Genomic DNA, 26,597 nt, shown 5'->3' with positions numbered 1-26,597 from the left:
TATTGTATAGCTCCCCTTGGGGGGTTTTTCTGTCATACATGAAAATAAAAATAATAATAATAATGAAAACTATTTACATTTGGATGATAATATAGAGAGAAAGAAAAAAATACGATAATAAAAAAAACCATGAATTAAAAAATTCTTAAAAATTCTTTTTTTAAAAAAAACGCTACGTTTTCCCGTGTTTCTGATATGCTTCAATAAATGATTGTAGATTTTTTTGCTCCACGGAAGATGAAAGCCCTTTGGCCTTTTGCAAGCCTACACTTGGGTAGTGTGAGGTCATTATTTTGCCTGGCGTTCCTTTGGTGAATTTTTGAACGGTGTTGAAGTCATTCTCGAAGATAACCGGGAGTTAGGTTGTTCATTCATTTGTATACAGTAGTCTATTTTCATTGTCCGTAAGCGTATGAAAAAGCGATTACTGCCAAGCACATTATTCACGAATTGTGAGTTTCAGTAATAATCATACATTTTCAGTGATTCTATTTTGGATGAATTTGATCGAGATTATGTGATTTTGTTGGTTATAACAGATGAAATCAGACATCAGACATCAGACGCGTGTTTCGATTCACGCACCGTTACTTAAGCTATTATGTTAATTAAGTTGAGCTTTGTCGGGGATTAAACAGTAAAAACAGTCTTTTGTTGTCTTTTGTTTACCAGATTGCTCCGAATAAGAATATTATTACGGTTGATCGATTCCTGGCTGCTTAAATTAATTTGCATGTTATGTTTGGCGCGCACTGAAAAAAGTAAACACGGTCAGAATTTACTGAAAATTCTTTATTTAAATCGTTCAACAATTCAAGTACAAAGCAAAGTTCTTATGACGGCGTTAATCATCTTTATCCTCTTCATCGCTAGGGGGATAGAATGTCATTTTTGATGTCCTTTCATCCTTGTGTGTGATTGCGCCACAATCATAACATCGACGGAGAGATTCCTTGGCGTGCTTTCGTTCAAGAGGAATCTTGTGATCACATATAGGGCAAACTTTACAGTTATCTTCCCAAAAGCACTTAGGACATTTCATGACTACGGTATCATATCCATGTGAACTGTTGCAGTGTCGGCACGGATCATGAACTTTTGCCTGAGCTATCGTTGAATTTTCAACTGAGTCACTACTATTCTCGGCCTCTTCTTCTTCCCAATCACTTTCCAGGCCGCTGTTATGAGACTCTTCAGGTTGGCTATTTTCAGAACTGCTTTCCTCCTCTTCACTGCTGTCCGACAAGTTTTCATCATTAGCCTCATTACCTGATTCGTCCTCTTTATCCTGGTATCCTCTTTCTTTTTCTAACAAATCGCTTAGAAGTTTTTTATTTTTGATCAGTCGCTTATTCACTCCGAGCTCTGCTAGTCCATCTAGGAAAGTATTGAGCGCACGGGGTTTGGCGACATCTTCGTTATGAGGGAGTAACACATACTCGACCAGCTCTGAGATGTTTGTTACTGGTATTGCGCGCTGGTTTCGGAGTAACAGTCCACTAGGTGTCCAGAACAAGATATTTTTAGAAGCAGCCATACTATGCAATAGTTCAGAAGCGTGCTTTCTGGAAACGGCGTTGGAAAGGTTGTTCAAGACATCTTTTATTCTTGGTTCTTCATTCTCGCTTTCATCATCAGAACTTTCGCTTTCTTCATGTTCACTCTCGTGTTCTTCTTCAACCAAATCTATCTTTCTCTTCATATTGATCAGCACTCGTTAAAAGAGAGACACAAATGACCAAATTTCAGAATCCACGGTCTCTTTTATAACATAAGATACCACAAGCTACTAATTGCAGGGGTCAGTAATTCTTGTATAAACCCACTGCCCTCTTGCACAAGGATGTGTTTCTTTGTCTTGTAAGGAACATTTCGCTGAGCAAGATTTAGAAGAGCATCCTTATGCGAACGCAATATGGCCCTAACTTCTTCAGACACTGGTATGTTTTCTGTAAGTACGTTATAAATAACTTGCAATAACGCATGCAACTGTTGTGGAGTAGCTGTTCTCAAGAGAAACTGACGCTGCTTGGAAGGGCAATCAGAAAGGAGCTGAAGGAAACCTCGGTTGTTCTTTACAACGCGAGACATGATCATGGAATGAGTTTAAGAAAGTAAGTTCCCCCTTTTATTGTGTAGGGTGTGGGAGAAGCAATAGACTTGAGGAGAAGGAAAACACTAGAAATAAGGAGGAGGAAAAACAATAGAAGGAGGAAGGAAGAGGAGGAGAAGGAGGAGGAGGAGGAGGAGGAAGAGGAGGAGGAGGAGGAGGAAGAGGAGGAGGAGGAGGAGGAGGAGGGGGAGGAGGGAAAATAACAGAATTGAGGAGGAGGAGGGAGAGGAGGAGGAAAAAACAACAGAATTGAGGAGGAGGAGGAGGAGGAGGAGGAGGAGGAGGAGGAGGAGAAGGAGGAGGAGGAGGAGGAAGAGGAGGAGAAGGAGGAGGGAAAACAATAGGGGTTAATTCTATATAAATGTGACACATTCGATGTCTTTTTCAGTTCACGTTAAGTCTTCACTGAGTTGACATGAGTTGGTTCTGTTCTTTCTGCGAAAAATCCTTTAGTAGAAAAGATAACATGCAAAGACATATGTTTAATAAGCACAATGAGTCGCCGAGTTTCACACCATTCAGAGCTATGCCGTTTTCTCCAGAAAAATGTCATCGGTTTCGCTTCCAGCATCCTTTTACTTCCATGATTGCCGGGATGACGGGGTCTGGAAAAACGGCCTGGGTTCGATCTCTATTGCAACAAGCTTCAGAGACAATTCATCCTCCCCCGGAGAGGATCGTTTGGTGTTATTCACAATGGCAGCCTGCGTACACAGAAATGCTAGTCCCCATGCCACATATTGAATTCGTCAAGGGCATTCCTAAGGCTTTGGAGCAGGATTCCTATTTTAATGTAAACACACGGAATTTGATCGTGTTTGATGATCAGATGATTGACGCCAGTAAAGACAAGCGAATTGTGAACCTCTTTACTCGTGGTTCTCATCATCGTAATCTCAGTGTGATTTATATCGTGCAGAATCTATTCCATCAGGGAAAAGGTAGCCGCAGCATAAGCCTTAACAGTCACTACTTAGTCCTTTTCAAGAACCCCCGGGATAAACTTCAAGTGCTGACCCTGGCGAAGCAAATGTATCCCGGCCAAACGGATTTCTTTTTAAATCAGTACGAAGAGGCTGTGAAAAGACCTTTTGGTTATCTGTTGATTGATCTGAAAACCACTACCCAAGACAACTGTAGATTGCGAACGAACGTTCTACCTAGCGAAGAACGATTTGATAACGTAGCGGTACCGGACAATATCTCGCAGGAACTACTACAGTACCTCAAACAACAGAACGTAATGACTCCCCCAGTAGTTCCAGTAATGAAGAAATTACAAGATTCAATGGATGGTCTTCTCTCACGATCAGACCTTGGAGATGACGAAAGAGCAAAGCATTACATGCAGCTGCAAAACAAGTATTTGACGTTTAAACAACAGTTGAATTCCAGACTCAAAGAATCAAATCTACCCTACTCTGAAGAACAGAGACAAATTTCTAGCAATCTAATGCCAGATCAAGAACCAGTGACTGTACAGGCGGCCGCTGTCCAAACGCCCATGGTTATACAGGCGACCGCTGCCCAAGAACCAATCGCAACACAAGCGACGCCCGCGGAAGCGTCACTTCCCTCGTCCATCTTAACACCCCCTCCCACAGTACCCTCACCTACGCAAAAAAGAAAAAAACCACCTCGAATTCGGTTTAAAAACTACCTGGATGATGATGATCGTCCCTCAAGAAGATCCCGGCGAACTCACAGAAATCATCCATATAAGGCTTCTCAAGAGGATGAATTTTAATTAAATTGTGGCGCAATCACACACAAGGATGAAAGGACATCAAAAATGAGATTCTATCCCCCTAGCGATGACGAGGATAAAGATGATTAACGCCGTCATAAGAACTTTGCTTTGTACTCGAATTGTTGAACGATTTAAATAAAGAATTTTCAGTAAATTCTGACCGTGTTTACTTTTTTCAGTGCGCGCCAAACATAACATGCAAATTAATTTAAGCAGCCAGGAATCGATCAACCGTAATAATATTCTTATTCGGAGCAATCTGGTAAACAAAAGACAACAAAAGACTGTTTTTACTGTTTAATCCCCGACAAAGCTCAACTTAATTAACATAATAGCTTAAGTAACGGTGCGTGAATCGAAACACGCGTCTGATGTCTGATGTCTGATTTCATCTGTTATATCCAACAAAATCACATAATCTCGATCAAATTCATCCAAAATAGAATCACTGAAAATGTATGATTATTACTGAAACTCACAATTCGTGAATAATGTGCTTGGCAGTAATCGCTTTTTCATACGCTTACGGACAATGAAAATAGACTACTGTATACAAATGAATGAACAACCTAACTCCCGGTTATCTTCCAGAATGACTTCAACACCGTTCAAAAATTCACCAAAGGAACGCCAGGCAAAATAATGACCTCACACTACCCAAGTGTAGGCTTGCAAAAGGCCAAAGGGCTTTCATCTTCCGTGGAGCAAAAAAATCTACAATCATTTATTGAAGCATATCAGAAACACGGGAAAACGTAGCGTTTTTTTTAAAAAAAGAATTTTTAAGAATTTTTTAATTCATGGTTTTTTTTATTATCGTATTTTTTTTTTCTCTCTATATTATCATCCAAATGTAAATAGTTTTCATTATTATTATTTTTATTTTCATGTATGACAGAAAAACCCCCCAAGGGGAGCTATACAATAAAGTATGTATGTAATATACTTTATGATGTCATGTGTCCAAAAATAACTTCAAAAACCTGTCAAACCGGTAATACCGACCATGACTGCCATAAGTTAAAAATAGAGCATGACATCATTGATCAACCTGTCAAACCAGTTCATAACCTGTTGGTAAGACTAAACTTAAATATGACGTCATCCTATAATGAGTAATCAAGACAATAGGCGGTGAAGTCATCGGTGTTAATTTATGCCCCCGCGTATTAATGAGAATCCCCCGCGAAAATCCGGACAAAAACATCCCCCCCTCACTACTCAGCTAAAAATGGAAAAATAAAAGTCAGCTAGCATTCTCGTAAAGCCAAAAACAACTCGTGCATTCGGCGAGTAAAATTTTTTTCTTAAAACTTTCTACAATTCAAATTTTTGGTGCAATAATTCATGAAAAGAAAACAAAGGAAATCACTACAATGAAGGAGGCTTGGAAAAAAGTTCTTAACTTTTTTAAAATTTAGTGAACTTTTGGTTTGATTTTCTACAAGAAGTATTGATGATTTGAGAAACTATATCAAACACCCAAAAGACGGTGTTTCATCCAATTCCAAACAAGTCAATGTTGGTTTTTAAGAAGAAGAAAAAAAAAACGCGGTTAGAAGTCGTTTTTTTAACTCACTTCTCGGCGGGCGTGAATTAAGGAATGGGCCTCGATAGATTTGTAGGACGATGGTCTATTTTAGAATAAATTGAAGGAACTGGTGTGGAAGTTTGAAAGAGCCAAGAATCTGCACAAAGTATTTTATTTTTATTGTCACTGAAGTTGCTGTTGTGTCACGCGACATACCACGCCCAGTTATAAAAGTTTATTTCGATTGAAATTTACGACAATTTAGGAAAACAAATTGCCAGTCAGGTTACGTTCTATGAACCAGTCAGATTACCTTCTATGAATGACTTTGGTCCAAGGGTCTAGGGAACTAATCTGGGATTTTGGAATTTAAAAAAAGAGCAAGGCTGATTTCACGGTCCTCTTTTTAAATTATGACTTTTTAACTTTGGATAGGGCCTGGGGAGAGAGAAACACTAAAAAGCAACGCAATGTTTAAAGTTTTCAGAAAAAAACCCAATTAATTTAGTGTAATTCTCTGCAACGTTAAGACTTGAAGATAAAGAAGAGTATTTTTTGATGCTGATTATCAGGTTGTAATCCGAATATATAAAATTTTGCATAAATTAGGGCGCGGTCGATCATGTGACCACGGCTAACATGGTAAATCGTTAAAACATTTTGACCCATTTGTCATCACAAAATTATAACTCAGGCTAAATGGAATAAAAACACAAGACAAAAAGTGTTTAAAATTGGTGATATCATGTCAGAACCATTCAATTCAAGTGACGGTGTTTAGAAATTGGGTGAAACAAATTTCCTGATATATTAGATAAAATATAAACTTGGCAATGCTTGACCCTTGGAGAAAAACAAGTTTGGGTGTACAACGAACAAGTACTTCGTTTTCGAGTCTCGAGGTCATTCATTTTTGACGCTTACGTATATACAATACTTCGTTTTGAAATGCAAAATTCTTCGTCATAGAGTTTTATGATGTGTCATTTCCGAGTTTTGGCCTGAAATACTTCGTTTTCGAATCTCAAGGTGATTCGCTTTCGAGTGTCGGGTGATTTGTTTCAGAGTCTTGTCAGCTTAGGTGCTCCTTTTGGAAATTTTCGTTTTCGACACTAACCCTTCCTCAAGCTCCGAACAATCACACCATTTACTCAGAGTTTTCTTTAAATTTTACGAGTACCGGATCTATCCTAAAAAACGCTGGACAGAGATGTTCACGCTTTATGGCGTGAAGCAAGCGCCGAAGGCGCAAGCTTGCTAGGGAGGTACGGGGCATGCTCCCCCGCGATATGTTTATATTGCATCCTCTGAAACGTTGTTTTCGACGTCCCTGAGACCGGAAAAGCAGTTTTCTATAACTTGATTATAGCTCTGATTATTTCTTGAAATAATTTATAACTAGTAATGATCATGGATTAGTAAAGTGCGTTCGATGTCTAGTGAACTGGACAGCTGTAGTTGCCTACTGCATGGGCTCGAGGCCCTCGAATGAAATCGAGGCGAGTGGTCAGCCAGTCCAAGATAGCGCCGAAACCCTGAAATCGCACAGCATCCAGAAAGAATTAGACTGCAAACAGTGCCTTTCTGGTCGGTCGAGAGGGCTAGGGTGCGCTCATAGCGCAGCGAGATTGGAGCGAGGAGAAATAAACGAGAAATAAACTTTTTCCTGCCTCTCCTCAAGAACCCCTTCGCTCGTTCCTTCCAGTTTTTTCGCGCTCGGCTATTTCGCGCGACCTCTCGTCTATCCAGAAAGGGACTGCTTGCAGTCTAAGAGAGAAGCGACACAAATAGTATGCGTTCTCCTAACGTCGAACGCAATAAGAAATCGATTTTCATTGTTGGCCATGTTTTAAACCGTATCATACGGTTGTGTGGGAGATAGAGAAATGTTTACTTTTTCAATTGGATGTTCGGTGGATAGCAAAAGCTGTAAATCTGGTGTCCTGGGACTTTGCATATTAAACTCGTCTTTTCATCAAGGTCCTCATCAGAACCAAACGCTGAATCTTCAGATAAAAGTACCGGACATCAACAGAAGATATAGATGACGTGAGCCCGATCAGGTAAAGGGCGGATCCTTTTACTTTTAAACCAGAGATCCCTCGGAGATATTTAACAGGGGAAATAGTAACTCCCAACAGGAGCCCATGGCTAGGAGCCTCTATCTGTATTAATTCCTTGAAACAACACTTTCCCGAGTAGATTCTATTACAACTGATATTCTCGCGATATTACGTATGACAATTATTAAATCGCCATTGCTCTACTTCGATTGGGTATTAAAACTGTGGTAGTTCCAAAGGTCCCGTGTGACATGTATTAGGAATAAAGAGATTTAGAGGCGTGTTAACGGCAAATGGCGAACGCGAGATTCGCGTTTATGTTTTCTTGAAAAGAGTAGAATATAGATGACAAAGTGCAAAATAATTCTGATCTTTGATTGTAATGCAAAACAACTCAATAGGCCATTTTCATGATGGGCCATTTTCGTTTTCCTTTTCAAATTCAAATTTTGTAATCCCAGTGGACAGCAAAGAACAATAGCTCTAATGAGCATGAGAAAACAAAAACCAGAAGGATATAGTGAAAATGTCCTATTATCCTGGGAAACTGAAAACAGCGCTCGGCAAATATAGGATAAACGCGGTTATTTCTGCCATTTGCCTTAAACAGGAAAGGGTGGATACCACGATAGAGGCATCTCCTCCCAAATATTCCTTATGAGGACAAAAAGCACGTTCGTCTTGCGTAAAAATTTCAACCGTAGTTTCTGATTCGATTTTATGTCGATACGTTTGTATCTTAGATAGGTTGTTTAGAAAGTTAGGTGTTCCCTATTAGCAGAGGGGAATTCCCTCTGCGAGATTTCGATTGACACGTTAATTAAAATAATAATAAAAAACCCCCGAACCCAGTCATCATATTATGTATATAAGCTTAAACTAAATTCTTTCTCGTTTTAAATCATTTATGTCAAAGTTACAGTAATCGTATCGATGGAATACATATGCTACTGCGCAGGATAAAAAATATTCTTAATCTTAAATAGGTTGTTTAGAAAGTTAGGTGTTCCCTATTAGCAGAGGGGAATTCCCTCTGCGAGATTTCGAGTGACACGTTAATTAAAAACTGAAAAACTGGTACCCAGTCATCATATTATGTGTATAAACTAAATTCTTTCTCATTTTAAATCGTTTATGCCAAAGTTACCGTAATCTTATCTCTGGAATACGTACACTGCGCAGGATAAAAAATATTCTTACAGCTGTGATCGAGTTTTATCGCAAAAACTCAGTTTGAGCGAATTTTTAAAGGCCCTATCAGAGGTTATTCACGAACTGATCTGCCAAATTTGATCTGATAAAATTGTTGTTGAGGGATTAAATCACAGTAACACAAAAAGCGTTTCTTGTTTTGGTACACTCAATATCACTATTTTATGCGCACGAGTGACGGGTAAGCTAGTGTTTCTGGCGTTACTAAACTTACTATTTTGTCGTTAACTTTTCCTACAAAATTTTCAACATGAAGAGGAAAATAGCTAACTTACAATAGCGAGATAAAAAACATAGGTCACCGCGTCCGCTCAGGAGAAAATAACCACGCTTACAGTGAGCGCTAATAACGCAAAAATTGGATCATTGTATAATGCATTTCCAGGGATTTGATTGGCTCAGCGGCCATTGTATATGGGCCCTTATATCATGCCCGAGAACTAACCACCATGAAATTGTCTAATCTCGTACCCAGATCTCGGGGTACGAGATTAGAAATTGTCTTCTGGTTGCTCTTGCAAAGCGAAATCAGCAAGAGGTAGCAATAATTCTAGATTGCTTTTAATAAAAAAAAAATAAAAAAAATAAAAAAATACTCGCACTTGTTGGATATGCGCAGGAAGAATGCGTGACGACCCTAATAACGGCTGCGCAGCTAGGAGACTAATTTGGAAGAAGCGTTGCGTGACAAACCTAACAACAGCTCTCCTCTTAGAATTGGAGAGAAGCACTGCGTGACGGCCCTAATAACGACTGCGTAGCAGACTTGTTTGGAAGGAGCGTTGCGTGACAAACCTAACAACAGCTCTCCTCTTAGAATTGGGGAGAAGCATTGCGTGACGACCCTAATAACGACTGCGAAGCAGACTAGTTTGGAAGGAGCGTCGCGTGACGATCCTAACAACAGCTGTATGGGAGACTAATTTGGGAGCAGCGTTGCGTGACAACTGTAATAACGGCTAGGAGACAAGTTCTCAAGGAACTGCAGCGAGTTACCCTCTTTCGGGTTCCACTACGTAAACTAAAACTCAAACTAAAGTTAAGGTGGCTGGCACTGGTGTCCAGCACTTTGACGGATCAGTACTAATAAGGGTGGTTCTGAACCCCCACCCTACAAATTTTTCAAACTTCGAAAAAGTTGTACATACTGGTCACAGTTACATAATAAAAGGTGGGATCACCGTGCTCATTTAAAGCCATAACCACTTAGGCAAAGCTAAAATTAGGGGTGTTTGAATAGGTTGTACTGTTGCTTTGGTACCCTATTATGTCGAGAAAATCACCATGGCTTGTTTGCTGTTTGCCTTGCTAAAATATGTTTTCCCGCATATTCATAAACCGCACAAAAGCCTCTGTGTTCGAACAGGTATCGTCCTTAAGAAACCTTGGGTTTCCCGTACCATCTTAAGATGCGCACAACGTATACGCAGTAGTAAAAGTAGGCACAGCCTTTAGGCTTTGGCTGGCTGAAAGGCCATTCCTGCCGTCTGTTATGCGCGAAAGAAAACAGCTTTGGGGTCGAGAAAGGGCCCTTACTTACACATAGTCAGGTTAAGGATTTGTTCAACTTGGGGGTGTGGTGATTACAATTATTTTAATCTTGCGCATGCATTAATAGAAATGTGTAGAGTTCTGCAAGAGGGAAATTGTGCGTTAGTCCTGAAGAGTGCGGCCAACGTAACGGCAACATTTGCCCTGTTTACAAAATAGTTGTTGCATTATACTGGCTCAGTCTTATCAGGTTATACTGCATTTAATAAGAGTGGGCCATATGATGATGTCGATACCAAATTTTCGATATCATCGATATTGAGGTTTCCCTGAAAATATCGATAAGGCCTGCGAGAAATATCGGTTCATGTGACCACTTGGAACAGTAAGTGACGTCACGTCTGTTTCGTACAGTATTTGAGGACATTTTTTTGTCTTTGTTCAATAAAACTTAATTTACATTTGCAATCCCAATCATTGTGCTGGGACGCTTTCCAAAAAAATAACAAAATTCCCGGTTCAAAGGCAATCGTTTGAAATGCAAATGGCAAGATTGGATATGCAAGTAGAACTGCATTTTTCAAAAGCTCTATTTTCACTGGACCCTGATAACCTGTAGCTGCATTGTTTTTTAGTGTTGGGAGCATTGTTCTGTTGTTCGCTCTTTTGTCCTCTCTACCAACCATGTAAGACGTTGCAAACGGTGTAGGCCGCCCAGGATTTACCCCCGCGATATAGCGGAAATTTTCCGGAACGAATGAACAAGACGTTTTACCGTTCCAAAATTCCAAGGCTCTTCACCTCAAAACCTAGTATTAGCTAAAATCACGATTCATTACCACTATTTCATGTAATGAGATTCATGCACTGTATGATAGACACCACAAGGTATCCCCTAACCTTAATTCTTACTAAAACACAAATAATTATGTCAAACATGAAGTCATATCAAAACGACAAAAAGGTCTGTTTTATATGAAGTACCCAAATTCAGGGTTAGGTGCATTTCTGGACATAAGTGCTCATTTTGTGTCATCACAGGAACCCCTGGTAAACGTTACCACAGGGCACGCTGGTTAGTGTTACCTCAGGAAGATAAGAGGGTTACCGTTTCTAAAGAAACTGTGGTACTGTGTCTGAGGGCAGTGGAAACGAATGTTTGGTTTATCAACAGAGTTGATAAGTGAGTGTAAATATATGAAACACATATTTTGAAAGAGCGGATGAAAGATCAAATAAAAGAAAGATCCTCGCAGTTAGTACGCAACTTAAGCAGTTGCGAAAAGAAATCCGGAAAGCCTTTTTGCAGGCTCTCTTTTCGCAACTGCTTGCGTACTAACTGCGAGGATCTTTCTTCTATTTGAGAGTTGATAAGGTACATGCAATTTGACCTAGAGTGCTGACTTTTCGAGCGATAGCCCTTCGTCCGAATGATTTGCTTTGACGAAGGGTTAGCACTCGAAACGTGAGCATTAGAATCTCTATATGGTGGTCAAATGACCTTATGAAAGCCGTTGACCAAACATTCGTTACCACAGGAAGGACTGACAAGCGAAGGACTGACAAGCGAAGGACTGACAAGCGAGTCACCTTGGACCTTGTGTGAATCAGGCCACAAATGCTCCAGATATTATCAAAACGTTAGCTCTCTCATCGAAACGTTTTGATGCATTGAGGCAAGTCATGTTATCTCAGCGGTTTCAGCACACCAAAACTGAACAAAAACATTTATTTCCCGCCGTTTTCTTCGCTGTTTTTCTTTCTTACTTTTTTTTTTTGCAAACCCTTTTGTCAATTATAACAGCCTTTGCCACTTAAACAAGCTATCAATATCTCTAAATTTCGACTATTACTTGCTTTGATATAAATTATAGAACACTAAGAATTAAATAGAATTCGAAAATGCACTGGTGACACCGCTCAGTGGAAAAGTAGAGCCCAGTCGTCACCTGACTCGTTAAAACATCCTAAAATCTTGTTTTCCTCAGCCAACAAGCTTAGCCTTCGGACAAGCTTTCTTGGGGGGTGGGGCAAGAGAGCTTGTTCGCACGGTAAAATAATGACGTCATACTGGTCCATACTTGAGGGAACTTTCTTACCGCGCGAGTTGTTACACGAAGTTATTATGAAGATTATCTAGTTTTTTACAGCGTGAAATTTGGATGTCAAGCATTTTCTTGGGACAGACACAATTTTCCCTCCCGAGACCTGACTGACGTCCGACCACCTAACCAGGCCGAGTTTGGTCCGCGAACATACTGAGCCCGCGGTGTTCATTAGGGGTGTTGCTAAGTAACTTTACGATTGACGTTACCATCCCCGCTGAAAAAAAGCAATAAAATAAGTTTTTTTTTCTCGAAGGCAGTTACTAGTCTCTGGCTTTTACATGCAATGAGGCAGCATTCAAATTTAAATTCAACTCTTGTCAGATTGACGATCGGCATAACCAATCCTCGCTGACAAATTGTTACTCCTAGCAATAATATAAGTTTTTTTACTCGAGGGCAGTTACTGTCTTCTTCCTTTTAAAATGGAAGGAAACTGCATTCATAATTAAAATTCAAATAAATTCAACTTTCGTCCGTTTCCTGATTTTGAATTTTTTGTTTCGCCTGTTCATTACTGTCGCTTTCACTGTCTTTTAAAGACTCCGTTTGATGTATGTCGTCTTCGCCAATCTGTGCTTGACCTTCACGTCTTTCGTCTTCAACAGGTTCATTATTTAGTTCCATGTCTTGATTCTCATGTTGTTCATCTTTAGTCTGTTCCTCACCATTCTGTTGATTCAGCGTTTCTTCTTCAGAAGTCGAGCGATCCCTCTGTTCATTTTCCTGATTCCCTTTAGGGAGACCTTCTTCTGTCAGCTCTTCAACGGAATCACTTTGTTCCTCCGATAAAGAATCACTTTTACAATTCTGTTCATCCATCTGAGCAACCGAGGTTCCAAGATCGATTGCCTCGTTACCCTCCATTGCAACATTACCTTTGTTCGTGTCATCTTCTTGCCCCGAAGTAGAATCCTTCCTCTTTGTCTCCTCCACGTTCGTTTCCACATCAATGCTTTCAGATGCAAGAACCAGTCCACTACTTAAGCTACCCTCAACAAACTCACGAAGAACGCCATCTTTGTCGCCAAGACAGCTTCCCTTTCCACTGTCACAGTCTTCTTGTTTCTCTTTGGAATCGCTTGCTTCCATCTTCATTGCGATTTGCTCCGTCATTCCTGGTAGTTCTGCACTACTCCCAGACGATGCAGAATTACCTTGAGCATCGCCAGAAGAATCTAAAGATGAATCTTTAACCTCTTTTTCCTGAGCAGATAATTTCTCCCCTTTAGACTTCTCTTCAGTTTGTTTGCTCGTTGTTGAAAGATCTGCTCCAACCAAAGGGTTTTCACTTTTAATCGCGCAGAGTCCTTCCTCAGTTTTGCCCATTGATACGGAAAAATCTGTACCTACTGTACACCCTTCAGTATTCGAAGTACTCGAAGTACCCTCACAAGAACCCGAGGAACAAGCCATCCCCGACGAATCTTTCACCTCTGAGTTTTGGTCATCTACCAGCCTGCTATATCCCTGATCACTTTTCATTGATCCTTGACAATTGATATCTTTGAAATTACTTCCTCCCTTGTCACACTCATCGCCGCTCTCTGAGCTATCCTCGTCAGAAATTTCGCCCAGAAAGCTCACGTCATCCGGTTTCCGCTGACCACTGCCGTTAAGTGACGACACAGATGACGTAGTACTGACGTCATCTAGCTGGTCACCCGATGCGACCTTTGATTTCCTGATAGCAAAGGCGGCTCTCTCTGCAGAGAGAACACAAGGTTAGCCACACAGAAATCGTTCATGCACCGCCAGTGAAAAATCTTGTTAGAGAAAGCTTGTGTTAGGGGAGCAGGGCTGGCGCAGTGGTGAGAACACTCGCCTCCCACCAATGTGGCGCGGGTTCGATTCCCAGCATCGACGTCATATGTGGGTGGAAATTGTTGTTCGTTTGTTGTTCTCGTCCTTGCTCCGAGAGGTTTTTCTCCGGGTATTCCGGTTTTCCCTTCTCCTAAAAAACCATTATTTCCAAATTCAAATTTGATCTGAAATCTGAGGGCCACAGGTTTGCCAGTCGTAACAGACTGTAAAATGTCATCCTCGTTAAACAAAGTTGATTTGTTTATTGATTGATCTATGTACAACAGCAATCGGTGTTTTCGTGTAAATTTGTCAAGTACAAAACTTGGACTAGGAAGAATTTAAAAAGATTAATCTCAGGATTACCAGGATTTCATTCGTTTCATCAGACAGACATTCATATAATGGAACGTTTGACTGAAACTGGAAAGCTTAACTTACCTAACTGGAGAAACTGGTTCGCGTAAAACAGGATGGCTCGGTAACAGAACTCGTACTGCTCCTATAAAAGAAAAAAACAAAAAAAGCTGGAAGCCGGAAGTTTACGGTGTTAAAAGACCTAACTGACTTCGTTGTTTTGTTGCCTCATTACAGATCACGTGACGGCTCTCTAGGGAGTAGTCTCTTTTAGAATTGTTCTTATTTACGCTGGCATGTATTCTGTACCTCCAAATAGACAAACGATCGACTATTCTGAGAATATCATGTGGTTTGTAATGGGCCATGTAAGGTGTACGTTTCGCTAATGGTTCATATCGATACCCTAAGGTAGAAAGCGATGGAGTGGAGCGAAGTTTCTTGTACATTGTATAAGGAAGCAAGATACATAGATCAAGATAGCACCACTGAGTCTTAAGGAATTAACCACACGACACCAGCGAAAGTCCAGATAAGAATATATAGTCGAAAGAATTGTTGAAATCGATTCATACCTTTTTTTGTACAGTAAACTTGCGGTGCTTCCTGAATATTCTGACAAGTTTAGGAATGTTCACTGAAATGGAAATTTAGGTGCCACAAGATAAGGATTGTGTGACACAACGAGTGTCTCGTGACTCAGTTTACTAATAATGCCAACAAAAGCAGTTTGCAAAACTTTGTTGAACAGTTCTTGTCGGCATTATTAGTAAACTGAGTCATGAGACACTCGTTGTGTCACACAATCTAGTCATGCGTCAAGTCATTCAATGTCTCATGTAACCAAACTATCTAGGAATTGAATTTGTAGAGACGGCTATCCAGTAAAGTTTAGGAGGATAACTACGACTTGTATCTACGCACTTAACGGTCGCTATAAAACTTCGAATTTGACCATTTCACTTAGCAGTTGCGAAAAGAAAGTTGTTTGCCGTCCTCTGCAAAACAGCAACGGAAATGAGGAAATTCATTGACGTTTTATGGAGAACGTACCACACAGCAGTGAAATTTTATCGTCCTTTTTTACCTTGAACGACGTTAGTTTCTGGACAGTTTCCGTACAAGTTTCACGAGTTGGAATGATCGCGATGCAGTTCAAGGTGACGTGAAGTCGTGGTTTTTTAAAGGGGAAGTATCATGGGGTTTTTGGTATCTTTTGTTAAAAATGGTGAAGTAAGACCTTAACTTAGCTACAAAATAATTCTAGAACAACGAAAGGAAAGAAATCAACTCAATTCTTGAAAGGAACAACTCGCGATCTGTTCTAGGGCATTTTGGAAACAAAAATGCGAGAACTTGAAAAACGTTAGCCTAACATTTTTCAAGTTTATATCCATTCCGACCTACTCTGTCTCTGGCCAGAGACACTAATCGACAGTTTTATTGCACTGAGGTGATAATTAACAACAAAACTAGACAATTATGTTTTTGTTTCTGTTGACAGACAAACATTTTTGGGTTTTTAAATGACATCAAATTCGCGTGATACTTCCCCTTTCAGGCCTCCAACAGCAAGGAAATGTACGACGGATGTAAGTCGACTTGTGTTTTCGGAGATTTTAAAATATTTCTTAGTACATTGTCTTTCTAACACTTGTTGTAATTTTTACTGACCTCGTTTTAATTTGTTTTCATTTTCATATTATGTTTATTTATATATAAGGGCATTTCAGTTAGTTAGCTTTCAGAGATATTAGCATATTGGCTACACTGTGACTCCGAATAGGCCATTTCCGAGTTGCTGTGAACCTCACTATGAAAACAAGGCTAAGTGCAAAAATGAGTTTTGTTTGCATATGAATGAAAACTAATTCTCACAATAAAAACTTTGCACTTAGTCTCGTTTTCATAATGAGGTTCAAAGCAACTCGAAAATGGTCTATTTAAATAACGTCTATGTATGTGTCACTGCTTCTAACGTGTTGAATAAAGTGAGACGCTCCTTACCAATATTTCTGGTTCCATGAAGCTCGCGGATTGCAGAGTAAACGATGCAAAAGGTTCCTGCTCGACCGACACCGGCACTGTAATAATAAAAAAAAAATGAATTCTGCTAGAAAAACTCCAACTAAGGGTTTCTCCCAGTACGATAAAAACTAATGATTGCAGAAACATGGCACTTAATTCGACTGAATGTAACCATGATAACACCGAAAACATGTTCGACTGTTCGGCAATCTTCGGAAAATGTCGCCAAGGTTCGTATTAATAGATGAAAACTGAGGACTGAGGACTCTGAAGATAGAGCGGTTATCAGTTATCAGTTATTGTTACTCTAGCCAATCATAACAGACGTAAGCAATACAATGAACCAATCAGAGCTTGAAGCGAATACTATGTTCTCTTCGAGCTTTGATTGGTACATTGGGCTGCCTATGTCTGTTGTGATTGGCTAGATTAATTACTTTGATTTTGTAACCAGCGCCAAGCGCGGGAAAACGCGTACGAGGAAGTCAGAATTGGTTTGGTCTGGCTTCTCATTGGTTAGGAAAGTGGCACGAGTTTTGCCAACCAATCACAGAGCGTAGTAAAGCGAAGCCAAAGCAAGCAAACCGCTCCAGCCATGTCAGGCTCGATAAGATATTCGACAGTTCGGCCATCTTTGGAAAACGATCGTCAACGTTTGTATTAACAGCACAAAAAGACAATCCCTGAAACCCTAAGAACAACCGAATCTTACTTCTCCTTAAACTATCAGTATTGATCAAACACGCAGGCCGAATGAGAATTAAGGAAATGATCACGAAAAAGTTTTCATGCCCAGACAATTAGTACCAGAAAAAAAGTACGAGCAACAGTAAGGAAAATTTGCATTTTGATATTTGTGTACTTGTTGTGATCTTTGTAATTTCTTCATGCACAGGAGCTTGAATTTCATTCGACAGGGCTTAATGACGGTGTCTACTAACACCGAAGGATTTTTGTGCGCTTTAAGACTATGCGGGAAACGCAGATTTTAGCAAGGGCTATTGAAATCCAAAAAGAAAATTGGGGGTAACCATGTATTTATTAGAGATAATTAAGGTACAATAATTCTAAAAAGGGGCAAAATACAGAACAGTGTATGGCATTTTTTCCCAAATTGAAGCTTAATTTTTTCCGAAAATTGCATTGTTACCCCTAATTTTCTTTTCGGATTCCAATAACCCTTGAGAAGATCTACTCTTTCCGCGTAGTTATAAACCACCGCAAAAATATCTCTGTTTTAGCAGGCACCACCGTTAAGAAATCCGACTTTCTCCGGCGGACCATAGCGAGATGCGCAGAGCGTATACGCAGTGGCAAAAGTAGGCACCGTCCTTAAATTCAACACACAAATATTGGGCCTCAGAACGTTGACCATAGAATACTGTTATCTACTGGTCCATACCTGCAGTGTACCACAAGGGGCCTCTGAGCTTGAGGGTCCTTTTCCTGATGATGGTTATGTACCTCTGATAAAAAGGTCAAAAGATCGGATGGAGAATGAGGAACACCGCTGAAAAAGGAAGAGAGAACTATTATGAGCTAACAGGGAAAGTAAGCCCCGAACATGTTCAGATAAAATAAAGCCGTGACCAAAACGTCCAAGGTTTTTATATTCGTTTTATCCTGTGAAAAGTTCCCTTTCGATTTTTATTTTAATCAGGGCATTGTTTTGAATAAAAAAGTTGCGATTTTGATAGGGTGGAACGCGTTTCAGTATTACTTACGACCCTCCGCACCTCACCCCTACATGGGTTGCTATTCCACTTACAGCTTTTTGTTAGCTTTGCCGGTAGCTTTCTGTACACCGGGGAGGGGAGGGACGAATCTTTTGAGATAGACGTATAAATTACGAAAATGAGCATGAGTACAACACCGGGTAGAGTTCTCAGAATCATTTTTTGCCATCCTTTGATATGACGTTTTTTGTTTCTTATTTTTTTAATGTCACGACAACGACAACAATGTCTAACAATACATTACTTACAAGGTAACAATGAAGTGGACAGGAAAAAAAACCGGAATGGGTACAGGTTTAACAGTTCATTACAATTGCTTCTCTCAGTAGCTCAATTGGTAGAGCACTGCACCGGCATCGCAAAGGTGATGGGTTCGAATCCCGTTCAAGCCTGAATTTTTTTCAGGCTTTCTTTTCGTAACCGCTTAAGATGCGTACTAACTGCGAGGACGTTTCTTCTATTTAATTAGTAAACTACTTTTCTACTTAACGTTATGGGAAAAAGAGGAACACATTTCTCAATTTTCCACTGCTTCAGATAACATCTTGCTTCAAAATTCTTTTACAATTGGCTTCTTACTGTACTCAGCGCCTTGTGTGTTCGTTTAATTGAGGGATGTTAGGAAAAAGGTTTGCGGCCCTTTGCCCCACTGGGGGCTCAAAGGACTAAGAGAGAGAGAGGAAAAAGGTTGAGGGTTATTTGTTTGCTGGTAAAACAAATATTAAACAACATTAAACCAAGATTTTTCCGTCTCTTATCATTGTATGGTATTTCGGCAAAGTATTATCAAAACACTATCCTACCCATTCTAGGCTAATTATACTTGAAATTAAAAGAGAAATGTTTAAAATGTTTAGCTGTGTGTTTGAAACAACTGAGATAAAATGACTTACTGGTCAGGCCAGCCCACAAACTGTAGATGAGATACAACAAGTACCTCGTCGCTCTAAAAATAAAAACAAGGGGAAAAAACAAAACATTACTTATTGAGACCAAAAGGAAATGTAAACAAGTATTTAAGAACTCTTCCCTCACTGCCTACCAATGTTGAAACATTGAAGATTTCCACTGTTTTTCACAGTCTTCTTCAGCAAAACCACGTGACCAAAATTTTCCCGCCATTTTTCGCGTCTGCCGGTTGCCGTTTCTACGTGAAAACAGGCTATTTCACGTTTGCCGTCTACGTGAGAACTACCTAAGTATTCTTCCTTTTTTCTTATACAAAAAAGTAGTTATTTGTTAAAAACAAGTACCCCAATAATTTTTCCGGCAAGCCATACTAGGGCAAATTAAGTTTCATGTTTAAAAACCTTCATAACTCACTCCTTACCGCACTTTTCCTCACGAACTAACCACAGTGAGTCGCAAAACAACTTCATCGAAGCTCGCAAAATTAGACAAGGGCTAAAGTCAAAAGACTCAAGCTATTTCACGAGAAACGTGAAACGGCAAGGTAACTTTTGCCGTTTCACGTAAACGCGATGCAAAATTAATCTCTTTACTGTCTTCAGTGTTGTCACGTGACAATAGAGATGGGGGTTACGAACTGACAGCGATTTTTAATCACTTGTTGTCACGTGACTAAATACACATAAGCCACGTGACAACACTGAAGACAGGATTTGCTAAGGAAGACTGTGAGAAATAGTCTAAAGCTTCAATGCTTCAGCATTAGTAGATCTTGAGAGAAGAGTTATTGATACCATTGTTAAAGATCCCAAGGTCAAGAATAAACATTCACAGTAATTAAGTATTTATTTTATAAACAACGCTTTTCTCACCTCAGCATGTTGCACGTGCATGATACGCTCGATCCAGGCCTGGCAGTGATTTACGCTTCTCATGTGCACCCGGATGGCTCCATATACCACCGTGTGCCCCTCATCTATGGGCCAGTACTGATGGCACTTTAACTAAAACACGACATAGCACCTTAATAATGCTCCTTAATACAGTTGCTATACCTTAACTGTTTTTTCCTGCTAAGCAATATATAATAATTGTTGCTTTTGAGTGTGTGGACAAAATCTTGAAGTTCAAACATTCAAATGAAAGCTACTGAGCAGTACTTTCCTGTGGTGCTGTTTGTTGTGTCACTGACAAAATGCTTGAATATGATTGGTTCTTAACAGCCCATATTTACAGCTTAATTTTGCTATGTAACTCCAAAACTGTCCGATTTGACCTGTCCGATTACTAGAAGCTTGTAATCGGACTGGTCAAATCGGACAGTTAAAGAACCAATGAAAATCAAATAGCAAATGCCACTAGCCAATGAAATTTCACTACATGGCACATGATAACCAATCGTACTTCAATTCCATGACTTTTAAAAATTCCACCATTTTGTTCAAATATTGACGGACATGTATTTTAATTAAAAATATACTTTTTTAAAAAATTATCGTCATCGGTCGGGCTTCCACATCCAAAGTCGAAACCAGTCATTTTTTTTTCTTTAGAATCTATTTCTTACGTTAATAAGTATTCCGAGACTGAGATTCTCACATTTTGTTATTGGCACAATTAATTGGTAATGGGACTTCGTGTCGTACAATTCAGGGGTAATCGGGCTCGTAATTTCCAATCGGCCTCGCGCTACGGGCTCGGCCGATTAGAAATTACTCGCCCGATTACTCCCTGAATTGTACTCCACTCAGTCCTATTACCATTACTTATTACGCTGTACAAGGTGATTCTAACTTTTAAGTCTGTGGATGAAATCCTAACGTGTGACCATTCAAATGAAAGCTACTAAGCAGTACTTTCCTGTTGTGCTTTTTATTATGCTGTACAAGGTGATTCTAACTACTACGTTTGCTCATAGAACTCACGCGATTTCCTTCCACTTCCTTTGTAAGCATGACTATGACAGGGGCCTTTTGTTCCCAGACCATCAACCAAAAGTCTCCTAAAGTAGCGGGGATGGGGCCCTGGGTCAGAACATAATCAGGCGACAGGGGAGTCACTTTCTGTCAAAGGAAAAGCAAAAGCGAAAACTGTTAAGGATGAGGATCAAAATACAGCCATTTAAGGGCCCCTTAAATCGTTCCCAAATTCCTGTGAAAGTTAACCCAAGTTGGTGTCAGTACTGTTCTGTTTGACGTAGCAACGCTGGAGAGACAAGGCTTGTCTAGAGACTTCTGTCCAAACTGTGAACTGTGAGTTTGACCACTCATGAGCCTGGGAAACAGTGACGGCGCAGTGGTGAGAGCACTCGCATCCCACCAATAAGGCCCGAGTTCGATTCCGAGACTCTGCGTCATATGTGGGTTGAGTTTGTTGTTGGTTCTCGTCCTTGCTCTTAGAGATTTTTCTCCTGGTTCTCCGGTTCAAAAACCAACATTTCCAAATTCCAATTCGATCCGGAATATAAGAGCCACTGGTTTGTCAGTCGTGACAGTCTGTTAAGTGTCATCCTCGTTAAGCAAAGTTGATTCTGTTTTGTTTAGCAATGGCCGTGATATCCTGGCAAAGAGCAAATGTCAGGTTAATTACGTTACTTTTACCTTAATCGCATTGGCATTGATGTAGTCCCCTCCTTCCTTGGTGTTTAACTTCACTCGTGTGTGGTCCCCTTTAAAAGGAAAACAATTATTCAGCTTTTGTCTCTCGAAAGAGGAAATCAAAACCGAGAAAAACATATACACATTGCAGAAGTTAAAAAGCAACAATGAAGTCGATATTTACAAGGTAAAATGTCTCTGTATCTGTTCTTCGGTGGATTAAGAATTGCTGCTTGAGTGGAGAACATAGCTGAATCGCTTTCTTGCATTTTTTCCAGTACCTGCAAAGGAGAAAACAGGTGTCTCTTTTATATGCAAAATGACTCTGAGTTAATTCAGAGTTGTACTTGCTTGCAAATTCGTGTCCACGCATTTCCCTTTTCATAGTTAAATACACACGCATGCATCACACGCGCTATATTCGTGGCTCTTCGTTGATTGGCTCAGAGCTTGGAAAACCAATGAAAAGCTTTAAAAAGCTGTCTACAGCAATTAGAGACGCGCATGCATCGCACGTGCTGTATTTGTGGCCCTTTGTTGATTGGTTCAGAGCTTGGAACACCAATGAAAAGCCGTGAAAGTAAAGCTGTCTACAGCAATTAAAGATACGCATGCATTGCACGTGCCGTATTCGTGGCTCTTTGTTGATTGGTTCAGAGCTTAGAAAACCAGTGAAAGGCTGTAAAAAGTTGCCTACAGCAATTTAAAACGTCTGACAGTCACAAGTTCACATGTCAAACCAGAAACACAAATTCCCCATTTTGATGAAGATGTAGCTTGACAGGTTAAGATTCGATGCTGGAAGGAGGTAAAATGAGAGGTCAAAACCTATTCTGGCTTTTTTCAGCACTGAACCAAAGAACCCCTAACATTTGACTTCTATTTGACAATAGTAAATAGACAACTATGTACTACCGGAGAGGGAATCTGTTTTAAGGCAAAAAACGATTTAACAACAAGGGGCTAGATTCTTTTTCAGCAGCCTTTTTGAATCGTCCTTAAGTTTTAAAGTTTTTTAAACACGTGAAATCGTTGTCATTCTTACGACAAAGATGACTAAATACATTTTCCTTATTAACACCCACCTTCCATTCACTGATGAAGCCATTGTACGGTGAATTTTCTCGTTTCTGTCCTAAGCTCACCACAAGGGCATCAAACGTCTCCACAGTGCGTGACAGCCTCTGTATATACTCCTCTTCATTCAAGCACTCATTATTCTCCTCCTGTCCAATGCTGGACTGCTGCGTGCTGTAGTAATGACCGCACTGCCGGTGGAGAGAGGGTTTGCAAGACTCTTCAGGTGACATTGTATCAGGAGGTTTCAAAGGCAGCTGATTGAGCTCTGGCATTTTTCCTGGTTCGTACAAGTATTTCTGTTTCTGAGGCAGTGGGGGTGGACCAGGTTGTGTGTTCTTTTGAAGTTCTTTAATCTTCTGGATCTGTTCTTCAATCTCTTCACGTCGTCTCTTCTCTTTGTCCTCATCCGAGGACTGCTCTGCTGTCTTGGGTTCATCCTCTGGTTTGCCCTTATCTGAAGATGCTGAATCCACTTCAGATTTATCTTCACTATTCTCTTCCAAGGTACTAGATGATTCCTTTTCTGTGTTGCTTCCTTCTCCAAGAGCAACGCTCTCTAATTCTGCGTCTATTGTCTGTGTTGTTTTTCTATCATCTACACTTATGTCCAGCTCAGTCCCAGATGCACCATTTGTTTTGGTGTTTTCATCTTCTACAATGGCCTTATCAGAACATTCCGCAGTACCACAATCTTTCTTAGGTGCAGCAGCCTCATTATCTTCATGGACAGCTGCCTTAGAGCTATGAGCGCTTACATCCGTTTGCTTACCAATCTCAGAAATTTCGTTGATTTGTTTCTTGGCCAGTTCACCGAACACTTTTTCCATGTCAAGTTTACCATGAACTTGATCTGAAAATCCACTCCCCCAAGAGGCACTAAAACTGCTGGAGCTGTGCGGTACTGTTATATGAGCGTCCTTTTCAGCCTCTTTAGTCTCCTTTTCAGCTACGTTAGGGTCCTTATCAGATGTGCTATTATCCTTTTCGTGAGGCAATGGCACCTCAAGTTCAGTCTTCTCATGTTCCTTTTTGAGCTGCTCCTCATAACGCTCATGCTCTGCCAGCTTCTGCTCCATTTCTACTAGCTTGGTCTGCTGCTGTAGCACCTGCTGGAACAGCTGCGTGAGCTGACCCTGATCGGACTCATGCTGCTGCTGCTGTTGCTGATGTCGCAAGAGCTCCTGCTGCTGTATTATAAGCTGCTGTTGTTGGAAAAGCATCTGTGTCTGGAGCTGCTGCATCTGCTGCTGCTGACTCAGCTGTGCCTGAGCTACAGACACTGAATAGCTATTAGCATAAGCAGAAGATGGCGGCAAGCTTGTAGGGCTCGGTCGGACTCCTTGCACAAGAGGAGGGGCTGTGGGAGCAGACCCTGGGGTGTAGCTGTAAGGTTGGCTGCCTCCTGGTGAAGCAGATGGCTCACTACCAACCCCACTATATGGTGGGTAAGATAGCAGACGGCCTCTACTTTGTCCCGAGTATTGACTTTGTTTTCCATAGTCAACTGAATTCTGTCGAGCAGTAGCTGGTGGATATGCAGCCTGCTCTTGACGAAGATGTCCTTGTGGAGGTTTCTGGGCTCCAAGAGGTGATCCCTGACCCTGATCCAAAGATGGCTGCTTGTAAAGCGATGCTTGTGGAGGACCTTGGATCTGCTTTCCTCCAAATCCTTGCTGCTGTTCTTTCGAGTCTTGACGTGAAAACTGTTGAGGAGCTACCGTAGAAGACGAAGGCTGTGATGCTTGAGGGTACTGCCAGTTTGGAGGGGGAACTGTCGAAGTGTTCTGTTGAAGAGGAGAGGATTGCATACCCCCAGGCCTTTGCAAACCAGGGTGTTGGGATGGCGGTTGAACAGTCTGAGTACGTTTCTTCTCTGGTAGAACAGGGTAACCTGACTGTGTTGAAGTGTTACTACTCTGTGATGGCTGCTGACCTTGGCTGTATCCTTGGTATGGATGTTGAACTGGATACCCAGGTGATGGTTTCGGAGGAAGGGTAGAACTTTTCTGCTGCCAAGAAGGTGAACCAGGTATCTGACCTATCTGCTGCGGTTTCAGTGAACTCAGAGATGTCTGTATGTTCTGCGAGGGTGGCTGCCCTGGGTGGGGAGCCTGCTGCGGGGGACGTTCTGTTGGAAACTGTTGCCCTTGCGGAGGTTGTTGCATTGAATGAGGCGGAGGCTGCAGAGGTGGTTGGAACTGTGATTGGCTCTGAGCTTTTTGAGGCTGCAGAGGTTGTAACTGTTGCTGGTAGTTTGGTTGATGTTGCATCGGTTGCAAAAATTGTGGTTGTTGCTGTGGCTGCTGTCCTTTTGTTTGCAACGTTTGTTGGAATTGAGTTAACTGCAATGGATCTCTGGGTTGCTGCATTTGTTGCTGAGGAAACTGAGGCTGGACTTGGGCAGGTTGATTGAACTGTTGCATGGGTTGTTGATATTGTTGGGGAGGTTTGGGCGGATGCTGGATTTGCTGTGGTGGTGGTTGCTGCTGTTGAAAGTGAGGAGGTTGTTGAGGCTGTTGCTGTGCTGTAGATGGTTGCAGGGGCTGGAATTTTTGTGGAGTCTGTGACTGGGGCTGTGGCACTTTCTGAGGCTGAAGTGGCTGCGGAAATTGTGGTTGGCCTGGTGGAGGTTTCTGGAACTGCTGCTGGGGATGAAGTGGTTGTGGTTGCTGCTGTTGCCTTTGAAAAGGCTGCTGCAGTTGTTGGAATTGCTGTTGAGGCTGAAGTGGTTGCATGGATTGCTGAGCCTGTTTTGGAAACTGGAATGGCTGAGTTGACCAGTTCTTTGGCTGGTGTTGACTGGATGCAGGTTGTAGAGATTGTGACATTTGACTGGAGGGGATTTGGTGCTGGTACATCTGTGGTGATACGCCCTGGCTGGAATGCTGAGGTTGTAAAGGAGGATGAGGTCCTCTTGGACCCTGGAACTGCTGTTGAGATGCAAAATTTGGTGGATGATTCAACAGATTTGGCTGTAGCTGAGGACCACTGGGTTGCTTTTGCGATGTGTTTGGATGTTGCCCTTGCGGCCAGCCTTGCTGTGGTTGAACATTCGGCTGAGGTGGTCTGTTCATTGGTTGTGATCCTGGAATGAATTTAGCTTGATCATATGATGGAAGAGCTTGAGCATTGCCAGGTCCTGCAAGCTGTGGACGAAGTTGTTGACCAGGAGGTTGTGGAGCTTGATTGGGACCTCCAGGTGGAATGCCAGACTGAAATCTTTGTGGACCACCAGATGGGAAAGAGGGACCCACTGGTACAGGATATGACATTCGTGGTGTGGAATGAATAAGGTGCTCAGCTGGACTGGGACCTCTGGAACCCACTTGAGAAAAAGGAACTACTGGCTGCATTGGAGGCTGCATGGGTGGTCCAGCGGCAGGTGAGGCAGGGGCCTGAGGAGCCCTTTGCCCTGAAAACATCTGCTGATTTCTTGAATCAGGAGTAGTCTGTGGTGGAAGACCAGGGTGAGGTGCTTGCATCCTTTGATCACCAACGGGGGCAGGTGGTCTTACAGGAACTCCTTGAGGACCACTTGGGAATAACCTTGGATCTGCTGGGCGTGGGGGAGTTGCTCCAGGAAGGGGCCCAGGGGGGAATGCTCCCCCTGGGATTCTGGGCTGAAAAGGAATTCCCTGTGGTGCTGGGTTGGGAGCTCCTGGTCTCATTGCTGGGTTTGGCATTCTTGGTCCTCCAGGGTACTGACCAGCCAAGAGACTTGGGAAAGTGGATGCTGGTGGATTAACAAGGTGTTCTGGTTTTCCTGTTTCTGGGCGAGCTGGCGGTGTCTTAGCTTTCTCTGCAAAGGTAAAGTGTAACAAG

General features: G+C 41.4%; 1 protein-coding gene across 1 annotated transcript in view; it reads right to left on the bottom strand.

The window, feature by feature from the left end:
* Positions 1-12,491: 12,491 nt before the first annotated feature.
* LOC146481808 (uncharacterized) overlaps positions 12,492-26,597 on the bottom strand; it is a 38,534-nt gene continuing 24,428 nt past the window's right edge. The window contains exons 30-40 of the mRNA XM_085107809.1: positions 22,781-26,574; positions 21,880-21,976; positions 21,699-21,766; positions 21,024-21,161; positions 19,971-20,102; positions 19,083-19,135; positions 17,856-17,963; positions 16,433-16,509; positions 15,001-15,062; positions 14,510-14,570; positions 12,492-13,971 (exon numbers count right to left, since the gene is read on the bottom strand). Of these exons, the coding sequence (XP_084963935.1) occupies positions 12,731-13,971; positions 14,510-14,570; positions 15,001-15,062; positions 16,433-16,509; positions 17,856-17,963; positions 19,083-19,135; positions 19,971-20,102; positions 21,024-21,161; positions 21,699-21,766; positions 21,880-21,976; positions 22,781-26,574 (5,831 nt within the window). The 3' untranslated portion in view covers positions 12,492-12,730. The remainder of the gene's footprint in view (positions 13,972-14,509; positions 14,571-15,000; positions 15,063-16,432; positions 16,510-17,855; positions 17,964-19,082; positions 19,136-19,970; positions 20,103-21,023; positions 21,162-21,698; positions 21,767-21,879; positions 21,977-22,780; positions 26,575-26,597) is intronic.

This window comes from Pavona decussata, unplaced genomic scaffold, assembly GCF_977016875.1.
Source record: "Pavona decussata unplaced genomic scaffold, jaPavDecu1.1 SCAFFOLD_48, whole genome shotgun sequence".
Classification (NCBI taxonomy): domain Eukaryota; kingdom Metazoa; phylum Cnidaria; class Anthozoa; order Scleractinia; family Agariciidae; genus Pavona; species Pavona decussata.
The sequence above is the reverse complement of the archived record's forward strand: the minus strand, read 5'-3'. Positions and strand labels throughout refer to the sequence as shown.